The sequence below is a fragment of the Plasmodium vivax genome, chromosome 4 (assembly GCF_000002415.2).
Source record: "Plasmodium vivax chromosome 4, whole genome shotgun sequence".
Classification (NCBI taxonomy): Eukaryota; Apicomplexa; class Aconoidasida; order Haemosporida; family Plasmodiidae; genus Plasmodium; species Plasmodium vivax.
The window spans coordinates 743,482-756,431 of record NC_009909.1 but is presented as its reverse complement, the minus strand read 5'-3'; the positions used below and the strand labels follow the sequence as shown (position 1 = coordinate 756,431).

Sequence of the window (12,950 nt, the reverse complement as noted above, 5' to 3'; positions counted from 1 at the left end):
ATGTAATAAAAAAAAATTGCCACATTTTTTTACACCCCTCCTGTGCAACTGCAGGGATTGAAGCTGGGAGGGGGGGTAATTCTGCTGGTCGGCGTAACCCTCCCGAAGTACTCAATTCTGTATCTTTCGCAAAAAAAAAAATCAAGAAATATAATTTCCTCTTTGCAAAAGGAAATCTTAATTAAATACTTCTCAACTACGCTAAATTAGGCAATCTTTGAAAAAAAAAAAAAAATTCTCACCCATGTTCACTCATATTGACTAATTTTACACCTCCGTTCATCCCAGTTGACAGTCCTAGCTTTTCAATCTTGGAGTGCTTTCCAAAAGGGCGAGCCCATAGCTACAGGAGAAGTACCCCCTTTCCAGGTGCTTCACATATGTACAATGCGCGTGCACACTTTCGCGAGTGTAAGGAACACCCCCTTTGCTATGTTAAGAGGAAAGGTACATGCCACCCCTAACCTTTGGTGTTGTCTTTTCAAGTGAACTTCTCCAAAAAAGCGCCACAACGGGCATAATTCTAAACTAAACGGGGCAACCCTTTATTCACATAAACGGAAAGGACATTCCCACCGGAAAATTTGACAAGTTGGCAAAAAAAAAAATTGACATCACATGGTGAGGATAAAGGTGTTGGGGGAAGCACCTACCTCTGCACGCAAACAAGTCTGCATCACTTTGGACAAGTCCCATTCCAAAATAGGAGAAAAAAAATTTTATTGAAACAAATATAAACCTTTAATTAAAAAATGAACTTCTTTTAATTGCAAAGACAAAAGCGTTAAAATGAAATTTGCAAACGGTGAGAAGGGAAAAAATGACGAATAACAAAAATGGCAATGCGGTACAAACGAAAAAAAAAAAAAAATAATAAATAAATAAATAACTCACTGACACGCACGTGCACTGAAGGTGAATCTCCTTAACTCGTAGGCGAAAGAATCGCGAAACGCTACGTAGAGGGGACACCAACACTGCGTCAAATTAACAAAAAGGAAATTAATGGACACACACACACAACTAAAACAACTTGCCAGACATCATATGATATCTTTTAAAGGTGAAAAAGAAAACTTTTTAATTGGGGTATTGGAAAAGGACAGTGCGGGTGGTCACCAAAGAGGGGATATAATGGGGACATTATCTCATGGCGACAGTCGGAACAGGTTCACATGGCCCATTCGGGGCAAACGAACCGCAGTCGCACAATTTGTGAATGACCATTGAGTAATACGTTAAAGGGGGGAGGGAGCCCTTCTGTTCGTCTTTTTCAAGCTTGCTTCTTTCCCTTTTTCACGCTTTTTTTTTTTTTTTTTTCTTTCTCACCGAGTAACACACCCCAATGTCAATGCGCGCTTCTAGTCAGCACCGGGCTGCTTCGCTATGTCCTCCTTCGAATCGAGATAGTTTGAGGAAAGGTTTCCCATCCGTTGGGCTCCCCCCTCCGCGCGTTCCGCGTCGCAGTGCACATTTGGCTCTGCCTTTCCATTTTGGCCGCCCTCTTCCACCTCTTCCTCCCCTTTCACCTCTCCCCCCTCTTCCACTTCTTCTTCCCCTTCCACTTCTTCTTCCCGCTTCCCCTCACCCACGTGCAAATGGCCCAAAGACCTGCTGCTCCCGTCTCGCAACCTAATTTCGAAGAAGTCAAAATTCTCCCGCTTCAATTTCCGGTAAAACATTTCCGGCTCGCAGGACTTGGAGCCCAACGCTTTGTTCCTCCTCCGTTTGTTCTTATCATTAAGGAAAAAAAGGTTTTTGAAAAAATTCCGAAAAATATTATTTTTCCCCTTCCCATTGTTCACTTTGAGAATATCCCTAATTTCGAAAATGGAACTCGGTTTCCTCCGTAAAAGTCTCTTCTTCGTTAAAAATTTATGACCAAGTAGATGTGCAGCATTTGCCCTTTTCCCAGGATCATTTTGCAAACAGGACTCTACGAAGAAGCAGAACTGTTTGGTAAAACCGGAGCACAGATTAATTTTGGGAGAGGAACCAACAATCTGTTTGATAGATTCCTCAATATGTTTCTTCCCCTTCCATGGCAATGCACACATGACCACTTCGTATATGGTTATTCCTAACGACCAGATATCTGCTGAACAGTCATATTTTTCTCTCTTCAAAATTTCTGGAGAAATATAATAAAGAGTTCCCACAACTTCGTGCATTTTTAAATCTTCCACCCGTTCGCAGGATCCGAAATCTACAATCTTTGCCACTCCACTTTTGGAAAAAACGATGTTCGTCGGTTTGATGTCCCTATGGACTAAACATGAGGTGCACTCGTTATGCAAATACTGTAGCGCCTTTAATACGTCGTCTAGAATGTGCACCAACACATCTTCAGTTATCCTTCCGCATTTTTTATACAAATCGAATAACGTTCCCCCTGAGAGGAACTCACACACTATGACCAGGTAGCAGGGGGGCCAGAAAAAGGATTCGTGGTACTTAACTATATTGGGGTGGTCGCAGATTTGCAAGAAATGCACCTCCTTCATGATTCTCCGCAGGCTGTTTTTTTTGCTTAAATAGCGCAAGTTGACGATTTTCAGGGTCACCAGCTTCTCTTCGTCATAGCTCTCTTGGTCGCCGTCCCGATCGTTTCCTTGATCGTTTTCTTCAACGTTTTCTTCAACGTTTTCTTGATCGTTTCCTCGATCGTTTCCTTGAGCGTTTCCTTGAGCGTTTCCTTGAGCGTTGTCCTGGTCTTTTCCTTTACCGTTTTCTTCACCGCTTCCTCCACCGCTTCCTCCACCGCCTCCCTCACCGCTTCCCTCAGCGTTCCCTTGATCGGTGCTATGCCCCGCTTCTCCCCTTTCCGCCTCCTCTTCACACTGCTTAGCCGAATCCTCCCCCCTCCACGCGGAAAACACCACCCCGTGCGCCCCCTTACAAACCACCTTATTAATCTTATACACGTGAGACCACTCACCCAGTGTGTTCTCGCCCAACCACCCCGTCTCCTCTTTGGACACCTTCACAGACCCATACCCATTATGCACATACAAATTTTTCTTAAAAAACTCCACCGTGTCATCTAAAATGAAGTTGATCCTTTCGGCAATCCTCTCGAAATTCTCTAGCATCTCATTTGAGCTTCTTGTGGAATCACTTTTTTGCCTCTTCAAGTTATGTTCTTCGCTGCATCGCAAGTTGGCACTCTCCGCCAGTCTTGGCTCTCCATCTTTGGGGCAGAAAAAGGGGTCACTCTCTTCCCCGCCAAACAGAGCATCTTTCTGTTTCTCCAAGTTTTCCTGTTCTTCGCCCCCACCCATTTCGCGCACTGCGTTTGTAATGTGGTCCTTCGCAACGTCGGCGCTAATTTCGATCCCTTCTTCGTGACCCCTTTGTAGTATGCACTGATCCACCTCGGTGAGAGTCTCTCCCCCCTTTGCCCCATCCACTTCGTCCTTTCGCTTACTCAGTGCACTCACTTGTGCGCCTTCCCCCGGGGATGTCTCTCCGCCGGCCAACTCGTTACACGCATTTGTGCCGCGTCCGCCGCGTTGGCCACTTCTACCGCCGCTACCTATTTGGCCAATCGCGCCCGCTGCCTCGCCGCCCGATCCTGCACACACGGCTTCCCCCGCTTCACTCGCGCCACAAATGATCTTGTGTACCTCACGAGTTCCATTCGGCGAATTCACTGCAGTTGCCTCAGTCTTGTCGTCCTTGTCCTCCCTACCAGCGCACCCCCCATCGAGCCTTCCACCCGCTCCCGCCGCTCCCCCCGGGCGACACACCAACTCGGCGTTATACCTACATTCATACGAAATCGACTCCTGGCTGGCGCCCTCCGCGTCACTCATTTTCGCCCCTTCCCCGAAAAAGGGGAAATTTTTAAAAATTGAGAATGTCCCAACTTCGCCCCTTATTTTAAAAATCCCACTATGCAGGGCGTTTTTCCCTTTGGAAAAATAAAGCCTTAATTTCTGCCCGTTAAATAAATCATGCTCGCTATGAAAAAAATTGAATCTCTCCGCCTGCTCACCAACGCGCTTATTATTGCCACATAAATTTGCTTCCGTTTTTTGCTTGGCCAATTCCTTTACATTTTCGCTATCCCCACACATCTTCATATGGTATTCCGAATGAGCCCTCTCCAAGTAGGTTCGTCCCACCTCTCCCCCTTTCACGTCATTTTCCTGTCCCTTTATCGTCGTTAATGGGTCACCTCTGCCAGCGCCGCACCCATTTAAGACATCCCCCCGGGTGTGCTCTTGAGGGTAGTTCCCCTCACCGCTGGCCAACAGGGCAGAAGAAGCCCCCTCCTCCTCACTAATGCCAAACGCTTTATTTCGACTCTTCAAATTGTTCCTACTCCTGTTAAGGGTAAAATTCTTGTTGGTATATTTCTCCCCAGTTGTACTGCCTCTCCTTTCTTTGTAGCAATTTTTGAGAAGGCCGTCCAAGGGGGGTCTCCACTTGTCTTCAATATCGTTACAGTTATGCACATAGGGGTTGTTGTTCCTTCTTTTCATTCTGTCATAGTAGAACCCGTTTGAACCTCCCACATCTGTTTTTTCTCTCATCTGTGTGGTACAATTACGGAGAAAATTGCATCCCCCTCCTTTAGCTAGCAATTTATTTTTTACAAATTCGTTCAGGTGAGGGTCATTTTTCCGATTTGACGCCACCGGGGGGCTCATTTCTGGGGGGTCATCCACCACGTACACATTTCGCTCTCTTATGTGAAACACTTTTTTGTTCGTCACTTTGTCGCTTCTTCGCATGGGAGTAAAGAGGGGGAAGATGGTCCGGCCACTCTTTAATGGGAAGACATCCTTCACAGGTTGCTCCTTTCCCCCTCTGAGGTGATGTTCCTTTGTTTTTTTATTTTCCAATTCTGACTGCATGCAGGAGTGATCCATTTGGTTTATTTCGTTTTTCCTATTCGTCTGGAAAATAGATTTGTTAATTCGGTCCAGTAGGGTTTCCTTAAAAGGGGGGTGGCTCCCTCCCTGACCGTCTTTCTCCTCACTGCCTGTTTGGTCATCGCAAAACGGTTTGCTCGCCACACCCTTTCTACCACCGTGGGTGTTGTCCATTTGGCTGGGGATACCAACTTGAATGTTTTTCCGGGGCTCCCAACTGGGAATACTTATAATGCCGTAATTTGTGCCATTCATGCAAAACCCATTTTTGCTGCTTCTAAGGTAACCACTTCGCATGCCATCATTTCGTGGCTGATTCTTTGACCCTCTGTAGATGTTCATTATGTTATCATTACGATTAGGTCTCCTCACCAGGGGATGTTGTTTCCCCACCCTCTGAGTTATGTCTACCCAAGTGGTCATCTCTCCATTTGCGGTCACAACGCAGTGGTGAACTGGGCTAGAAGCGTGGTTTGTCCTTCCCTCCTTCCTCGCCTCCTCTCCCCCGTTCGGTTCACCCAGGTAGGCACTTCTAAACATGTCATCGACGTGAAATAACTTATACTGTGTTGTCTCCCCCTTCGCTAAGTTACTCTGTCTTTCTGCTCTTCCGATATTTGTACTTGCAAAATGAAGCATTTTTTCTTCCTCTCCATTCCATGCATGGTCATCAATTTTTTCCTTTCCCAATGGTGCCTTATCCGTTGGAAGTCTCACCTGACTTGCTACACTTGGCTTCCCCTCCACGTCCATATTTAGTACTCTGTGTGGTGATGCCCCTCCTTCTTTGAGGCCACCCGTTACGTCGAACTTCCAATTTAAGGGGGACGACTGGCCTTCCAGAGTGTCCATCTTGCGTGAGTATCCACTTGAGGGCGCTTCTTCGTGGGCACTTCTTCTCCCCTCATTGAAGTCGCATATAAACCCATTTACGACAAAGGGGTGTCCTCCCCCCTGCTTCATCGGTAACCTGCTTTCACTGCTCAGCCAATTTTGTGACGTCTCCCTTTTCGGTGTACCCTCCAAATGGGGGGAAGTGGGCTCCTCTTCACCCCCACACACCATGCCGCCCCTCTCCCTATCGCTCGAAGAATTGCCCTTTCTCCCCCTACTTGGGCACTTCCCATTTGTCTCACGTTTCTCCACAAATATTGACGTTCCCTTTGGGAGGGGCAAAAAGGTATTTCTCATATGCAGTGCTACGCCATCTTCCTTAGGTAGGTCCCTACTGCTCCCACCCCCTTCTTTGTTCGCATCCGCACTGCCACCGCTGCAGCTCCTCCGGTGGTTACTGCCCTTCTTACAGGTGTTATTACCTCTTCTTTTCCTCAAAAAGATTACATTGTTTTTTAAAAAATTTACGGTGCTGGCATTGGAATGCACCTTCGCCGCTCTGCTCATTTGATGAACAAAGCGATAAGTGCAATCGCCCGTTTTTATTTCTGCCCCGTTTGGGGAATGCAACATTTTCTTCTTCCCCATATCGGTGCTGAATAAGGTTTGCGGCTTTGTACCGTTGCGGTGAAGTGTGTACTTTATTTGTTCCCTTTTGCTTTCCCTTTCGTCTGCATGGGCACTGCCTCGCTGCTTAACAGGGTGTTTATTCACCGTAAGGGACTTCTTTTCCGTGCCTTCCATTTCACCCCCTTCCGGGGAGGCCACATCAGAACCAGTAGACTCACTTCTCCGTTCTGCGCTAACAGGGTTTGCGGCACTCCCGCTGTTCACCCCCTCACATGTTTCTCCTTCCACCTTTGAGTGCTCCCAATTTTCCTCTTCCTTTTTATATTCCAAAATGTTCCCACCCGAGTGGTGGCTGCCTACATGCGAATTGCCCACCTTTACCACGTCAAACGTGGTTGCATCTCCCCTGTTTGAGTTCCCCACTTGATGGTTCTCCCCCTCTTGGATCCCCCCATGTGTTGCAGCGTCATCGACCGATTCGGCACTGTTAACTGTGCTCACATCGGTCTCTTCTCCTTCTGTCCGCTCCTCATTTTCGTGCACTTCATTTTCATCATCCTTTAGTTTGCCTTCGGGAATATCCCCACTATTTATACATAGCGCAGAATCGTTGTTATCCCAGTGGATGGCATCCCTCTTCACGAGTGGGTTCCCCAAAGGGGAATCCTTAGACGGAGATCCCTCCACACTTTCGTAGCTCCCATTCGTGATTTTCCCACTTTCAGAAAAACCTCCTTCACAGTTTTTCAATTTCGTTTTTGCTAAATTTACCGCTTTACTAACGTGGCGCTCAAAATGTGGCTGCGGAACATCCGGGTAGCAACCTTCGCTGTGGCATCCTTTGGGGTAACATGCCAAAGGGTTATTTGACTCATTCAGGGGACTAACCAAGCGGTTTGTCTTTCCTTTCTTCTCACAATCAACAGTGCTGTTCCTTCGAGGGAGGGAGTACCTCATGGCGCTTTTATCCCTCCCAAAGGTGTTATCATCCCAGGCGGGTTCGTGGCTACTGCTCCGAAGAAGTTCGCCAACTGGTGTGGTTTCACTTATCACATTCGCCTCTTTCGTCACCGTTGAATGTGAACCTTCATCAGCCTCTTCACCTGTGAGGTTTACTCTTAAAGGAGGTGCTTCCTCAATCAATGCTGTTTCTTCGCCTAGGTTGTCTTCCCCATTTTTGCCCATTAAGCACTTTTTCTGGCCCACCTCGACCCCCCTCGCAAAGGTAATTGGAACGTTATTCCTCTCCTTATTGTGGTCCACTTCATATGCTCCATTCCCTTCCCTTTTAACCGCCTCGTCTGTCTCTAACCGGTTAACCTCCCCATGAGTAATTTTCTTACTCGTGTTTTTTTTTCCATACTCCAGGGTGTTTTCCGCTTCAACTGGGAACATCTTTTGAACATCTTTTGCCTTACGCTGTTTGAGTCATTACCCAAATTTTGTATGAGCAGTGCAAAGGGGGTCTTCTGAGCTAAGTACACGTTGGCAAAATGGAAAATCTGAGTTGTATGTACAAAACTGCCAACACATAGTGCGCTTTGCACGCACGTACGTACGTTTATATCTTCACGATTGTTCCGCTGCGTTATGTTACCCCTCCCCACAACCACATTTTTAAAAGGAACATTTTGAAATGTGCCGCTATCTTTAGTCTACTGATCAGTACAACTCGGGAAAAAAAAAAAAAAAAAACACGCTCATCTGCGTTAGCGGCATGGATAATCCTACCAACGTTATTTTCCTCGCCGCGTATATTTTCCCTGCAGTGCACACCTTCTCAGCAGCGCATAAGGTTCCTTACGCAAATGTTTCCTTCTAACCTCCTCGCGCACAACCATGCAAAAAAAAAAAAAAAAAAAAAAAAAAAAATTCGAATAATGCCTTGCCGGTCAGGTAAAAAGTAACCCCTCCTGTTATTCCCCTTTTTTGGGAAAAACAAAAAATGGGCATCACTCCTGTGACTGTCAACATTATCAGTGGGAGTTTTTTGTTCCCCACTTGAATTTTTCCTTCTTAAAAAGTGTTAACCATTTGGGGAAGTTCCATTCGTGTGGGAAAAAGTACCACGCAGCGGGCTTGCCACAAAAAAAAAAAAAAAAAAAATATATTAAAAAATAGTAAAATATAGTAAAATATAACAAAATAACCCCCCCCAGCGCAAAACAGCCGAGGGCACAGCAGGACATGATCATATGTGTACACATGCGATCGCTGAGCGGCAACACCACTGCAGATGAAATCATTACGTACAACCGGAAACACCATTTGAATGGAAATTACAGTAAAAGCAAAAGGGTGTTTACCCTCGGGGGTCTGACAAACGCGCATATGCACAGATCAACCCCCCTTGGATTGCCAGAAAAATTTCGTTTGGTTTAGCCGCGCAGAACATGTTGTCTTACCTCTAAATGTCTTTTAATTTGAAAAAAAAGTAGGGACATAATTCTGCTGCCGCGTAAGGCATCCTCCTCGTAGTTATATGCTCCTTTCCACTGTGCTAGCAATGGTGTACTCAAAAAAAAAAAGAAAACAAAATTGTAGACACGCATGGGCAAGCAAGGTGTCTTCCCAAGCGATAAATTCAGGTGTGCTTATGCGTTGCGAGCGTTTCGAACTGTTGGAGGCAACACAAATCAGCTTCACGTGGGATGCGCCCAGTCCTGTAAAACGCGAAAAAAAATACCTTCCCCCGGAAGCCGCAACAACTACAAGGGTTATTAACTAACCCTACTTTGAGTGAAGCGCCATCCATGCTGCTCATCACGGTGGCGCATTCTCCACTTAAAGAAGCGGAACCACATTTCGAGTTATCCTTAAGTGGGGGAAGAAACACAGCAGGGGTGATAGCGAAAGCGCTTTTTTTATTGTACCCACCCTACTGTCTTGGTAACCTCTTTTTTTATAACAAAAATGTTTATCACTGCGACAAAAAAAAGACAAGTTTGTACCCCCAATTGGGAAATTCATATTGATGCCCTTTTTGATGGCCTTTTTCATTCGGCCAAATAATTTCATGTACAAAAAAAAGAGGAGGAAAATAAAAAAAAATTTTATAACAAAATTTCTGTTCCACTTGCGGGAAAAAAAAAATTAATAATGACGAAACAACTTCTTCCGATATAGGGGGTCGAAAAACGTCCGGGATGCTACTTGACTCACCACATAAAGCAAATGTCTTGGCACAAATTTTAAGGAGTACTTATTAACGGAAAAGCTTTTGACCATTTCTTCAGATTCTTCCAACAATGAGACTTGCTCCTTTTTCAAGTGTTGTGCGTACAGGGGTCTCGTTACGTACGTTTCGTGTGCTACATTCCAGAAGGAGAAATTCGCGGCCGCGTTCTTTTGGGATGATTCCTCCTGCTTCTTCGCCTTCAAGTTCGCAGCACTGCTATTGCCATTATTGCCGCTGACGCTATTGACGCTATTCCCAACGTTGTTGCCTTCCTCCCGGTTGGCCGCCAAACTGTTGTCGTTGCTGGAGGTGCCCGTTTTCCCGCCACTGCGCATATGATCCTCGCGGGGGGGATTGTTTTCCCCGTCAACCTTCGCAGTGACCGCAGGAGCAGTCGTTCGAGTGTCATCCCGGTCCTTCACACTCTCCCCTTGCTGGTGGTCCTGCCGTGATAGCTTGTAAAATTCATCGTCCATCTCCTTCATGGTCGTTATATTTTTTTCCATCTGATCGTAGTTTAGGCAAAAGGGCACACAGTTGGACCTCCTGGACGTTTCCTCGCCGACACTCTTTTCTTCATCCCCACTGCCGTCTTCCCCATCGTAGGCATCCTCATCCGACGAGTAAAACATAAGACTGCTCGTTATATCGTAGACAAATGGGCCAGGAACGCCTCCCTTCACCTCCACATGAATATGGCCATCCTCGCTGCCCCCCTGTTGGTAATTCTTTTTAACAGCGAGTGAACTCCTTTCTTGTGCGTCCCTACCCCCCGACTTCGCCACCCCTCCATCGGATTCTTCGTCGCTTTCTATTTCGGATATGTCACATGAGGACGAATCATCATTTGGGGGTTTTCCCCTGGGGAGCATTCTATCCCTGTCGATAAGCTCATTTTCTTGATCCGCCTGAAAAAGCATTTTGCTCTCATCAGGTTCTAAAGGGTACAGCTGTGTTGACCTCTTAACATTGCGGTAAAGGGGGGGGCTGGCAACTTGGTTATTTCCCCCTCTGTGATAGTTACCTCTGTCTTCCTCATCCCCCTCCAACGTTTTGCTCGTATTTTCCCCATTTTCGCATCGAAACCGTTTTGCGTTTCTCACCTTATCCGCTGCTGCCTCCTCGAGACTTTCCTGTCGCTTCCTCTTCTTCCCCTTCTCATCTTCTATGCGCAAAAAACGCGCGTTCACCAAGATGTCCGAGGTGAGGATGCTATCGATCCATTGTACGAACGTAGTTATGTTATTCCCTCCGCTGCTTTGGGTGTGATCTGCTGGAGCACTCATTTGGGCCACCAACATTCGCGTGAATGTCCCCTATGTTCCTTCTACTAATCACATTCCTGGGAAGAGATACCCCATGCGCTGCTAGGGCATAGACGTACTTCTTCACTGTACTGCAGTGCACCTCACTATCGTACGTGCGTCATTGCGGATGTCCTTGCGTGTGCAACCTGACAACGATATGTCGCGGCATAGGCAACGCTTCACCTTCGTGTGGCATCAGTTGGGGGAAAAAATTAAACTGCCGTATGTGCCCATTTGAACGAAAAAAATGTTACGCAAATGATTTCATCATTTGGGTTGTTTCGCGTGAGCCGTTTCTTCCCCTCCCATTTGGAGTGTTTTTTTTTTTTTTTTTTAACACGGGAAAAATTCATACATTTTTTACTCGCGCTTTGACTTCGCTTCCTACAGTTTTTTCCTTCCCCACTGCTACATTTTGCTGCACTTCACGCTGCCCTTTTTTTGTGCGTAGTGCAGAATGGCTGACTAATTCGCAGGAACGAGCGTGTGCCGGGTTTGAATCCTGCCTCGTTCGTTTATCCCTTTGACAATCCGCTTCGAACCCGCTTGCTTCTCAAACAGCCCCGCGTCACACGGGCGACCCCTTTTTACGAAGGCTGCACAGCGTGGAAGCGCCCAACCTTTGCAGCTCTTCCGAAGGAGCGAAACTGCCAGCCTAATGGTGGGAAATTATTTGCGCGTTTTCACGAAAGCGTGAGTGCATCAGCGCGCCCACCGCTTCGCAAGATGAACGGAGCCAATAAATGAACGCTGCCCCATCAGGGAGGACCCAGTGTATCACTATGTGTAAAGTACTTGCGGTTAAGCGAGGTTGGCAAAGTTGGCGAAGTGGTGAGATATCCACGAAAGAGTAAACAAGAAAGGACGTTGTCTTTCCTCCTGCTCACTCGACGCGCATAAATCGAGGAGGGAGCACCTTTCATATCCTCCAAGTGACAAACGTGTGCGAAGTTCTGGGCTCCCCGGGCCGCTGCTTCGACTGCTCGCAAGACCGCCGCGTCCGCACCAAGCGGTGAACCGAACACGTGAACCGAACACGTAAACCCAACACGTGAACGCTACACTTGCGCACCACTTCCTCACCGCAACATGAACGGCAACCATGGCGAGCCGGGCACAGAAAGGGAGAACCGCTCCAGCGCGGACGAAGCGCCGAAGGGAGACGCCTTCTTCGACCCCAGCGCAGAGCAGTACCTAGTCATCTCCCCCAGACAGAAGCTAAACCCAGTCTTAAAAAAAATAAACAGAGTAAGATACAAATTTAGTAACATCATCCCGGATTTTTTAATCGGCAAGAATAACGCCTGCTTGTTCATTTCGATGAAGTACCACAGACTGAGGTCGAATTATTTAAAGGCGCGAATTGAAACGCTGTCCAATAAGTATAGTAACCGCATCCTGCTGTGCCTGGTGGATATAGAAAATATAGAAAATTCCCTGGGGGAGATAAACCAGCTAGCTTTTTGTTTCAACATGACGTTAATATTATGTTGGAGTACCGAAGAATGTGCGCGGGTGATTGAAGACTTTAAAATTTACGAGAAGAAAATTTCCTACATAAGGAATAACAAACTGACGTCCACGCATGCGGAGAAGATTCACGAACTTTTGAAAAAAATCAGGTGCATCAACTCCTCCGACTGTGCGACCATCACCAACAAGTTCAAAAGTTTTAAAAATATTGTCACGGCTAAGAAGGACGACCTCATCAATTGCTCTGGTTTGGGCAATAAGAAAATACAGGCGCTCATCTCTGCTTTCAACGACCCCTTTTTTTAGGGGCGCGCGCGTATGTATGTACCTACATACGTAGTATGTGTGTACGTACGTGTGAGTTGGGTGTGTTCCAGCTGAGGGGCACCCTCCTGCGTGCACACACTAAAGAGATCTGCCAGTGCGTCGCCAACGCATGTGAACCGGAAGAACGACGCAGAATAGCGCAGAACGGCCCGTTTAACCGACTCCACTGTTTTGCAAATTTAACGCCCATCTTTCCTTTCTCGTGCGCAAAAAAAACTTTTCAAAAATCCTCTATATACATTTTTCAAGAGTTACTTTTTCATAACGGCCGTTTCGCGTTCTTTAAAAACGGAGGTATAAATAAATATATACGCCTATATG

General features: G+C 46.6%; 3 protein-coding genes across 3 annotated transcripts, besides 4 other annotated features; 1 reads left to right on the top strand and 2 right to left on the bottom strand.

Annotated features, from left to right (window-relative positions):
• Nucleotides 1-1,361: 1,361 nt before the first annotated feature.
• On the bottom strand, nt 1,362-7,739 carry PVX_003590 (serine/threonine-specific protein kinase, putative; the record flags this gene model as incomplete). Its single annotated transcript, XM_001612907.1, has 1 exon — nt 1,362-7,739. The coding sequence occupies one exon, from the start codon at nt 7,737-7,739 to the stop codon at nt 1,362-1,364; it is 6,378 nt and encodes a 2,125-aa protein (XP_001612957.1).
• Nucleotides 7,740-7,827: 88 nt separating this feature from the next.
• Nucleotides 7,828-7,856: a microsatellite.
• A 214-nt stretch (nt 7,857-8,070) lies between these two features.
• Nucleotides 8,071-8,090: a microsatellite.
• A 1,201-nt stretch (nt 8,091-9,291) lies between these two features.
• Nucleotides 9,292-11,241, bottom strand: PVX_003595 (hypothetical protein, conserved). The gene has a single exon (XM_001612908.1). It carries the CDS (start codon nt 10,821-10,823, stop codon nt 9,438-9,440), a length of 1,386 nt encoding a protein of 461 aa, XP_001612958.1. The 5' UTR covers nt 10,824-11,241; the 3' UTR covers nt 9,292-9,437.
• A 677-nt stretch (nt 11,242-11,918) lies between these two features.
• Nucleotides 11,919-12,817, top strand: PVX_003600 (ERCC1 nucleotide excision repair protein, putative; the record flags this gene model as incomplete). Its single annotated transcript, XM_001612909.1, has 1 exon — nt 11,919-12,817. The coding sequence occupies one exon, from the start codon at nt 11,919-11,921 to the stop codon at nt 12,606-12,608; it is 690 nt and encodes a 229-aa protein (XP_001612959.1). The 3' UTR covers nt 12,609-12,817.
• Nucleotides 12,254-12,299: a microsatellite.
• Nucleotides 12,728-12,754: a microsatellite.
• Nucleotides 12,818-12,950: the final 133 nt, after the last annotated feature.

Excerpts from the sequence above, each read along its gene's own strand:
- PVX_003595 (XM_001612908.1), bottom strand. The coding sequence starts at position 10,823 with ATGTTGGTGGCCCAAATGAGTGCTCCAGCAGATCACACCCAAAGCAGC.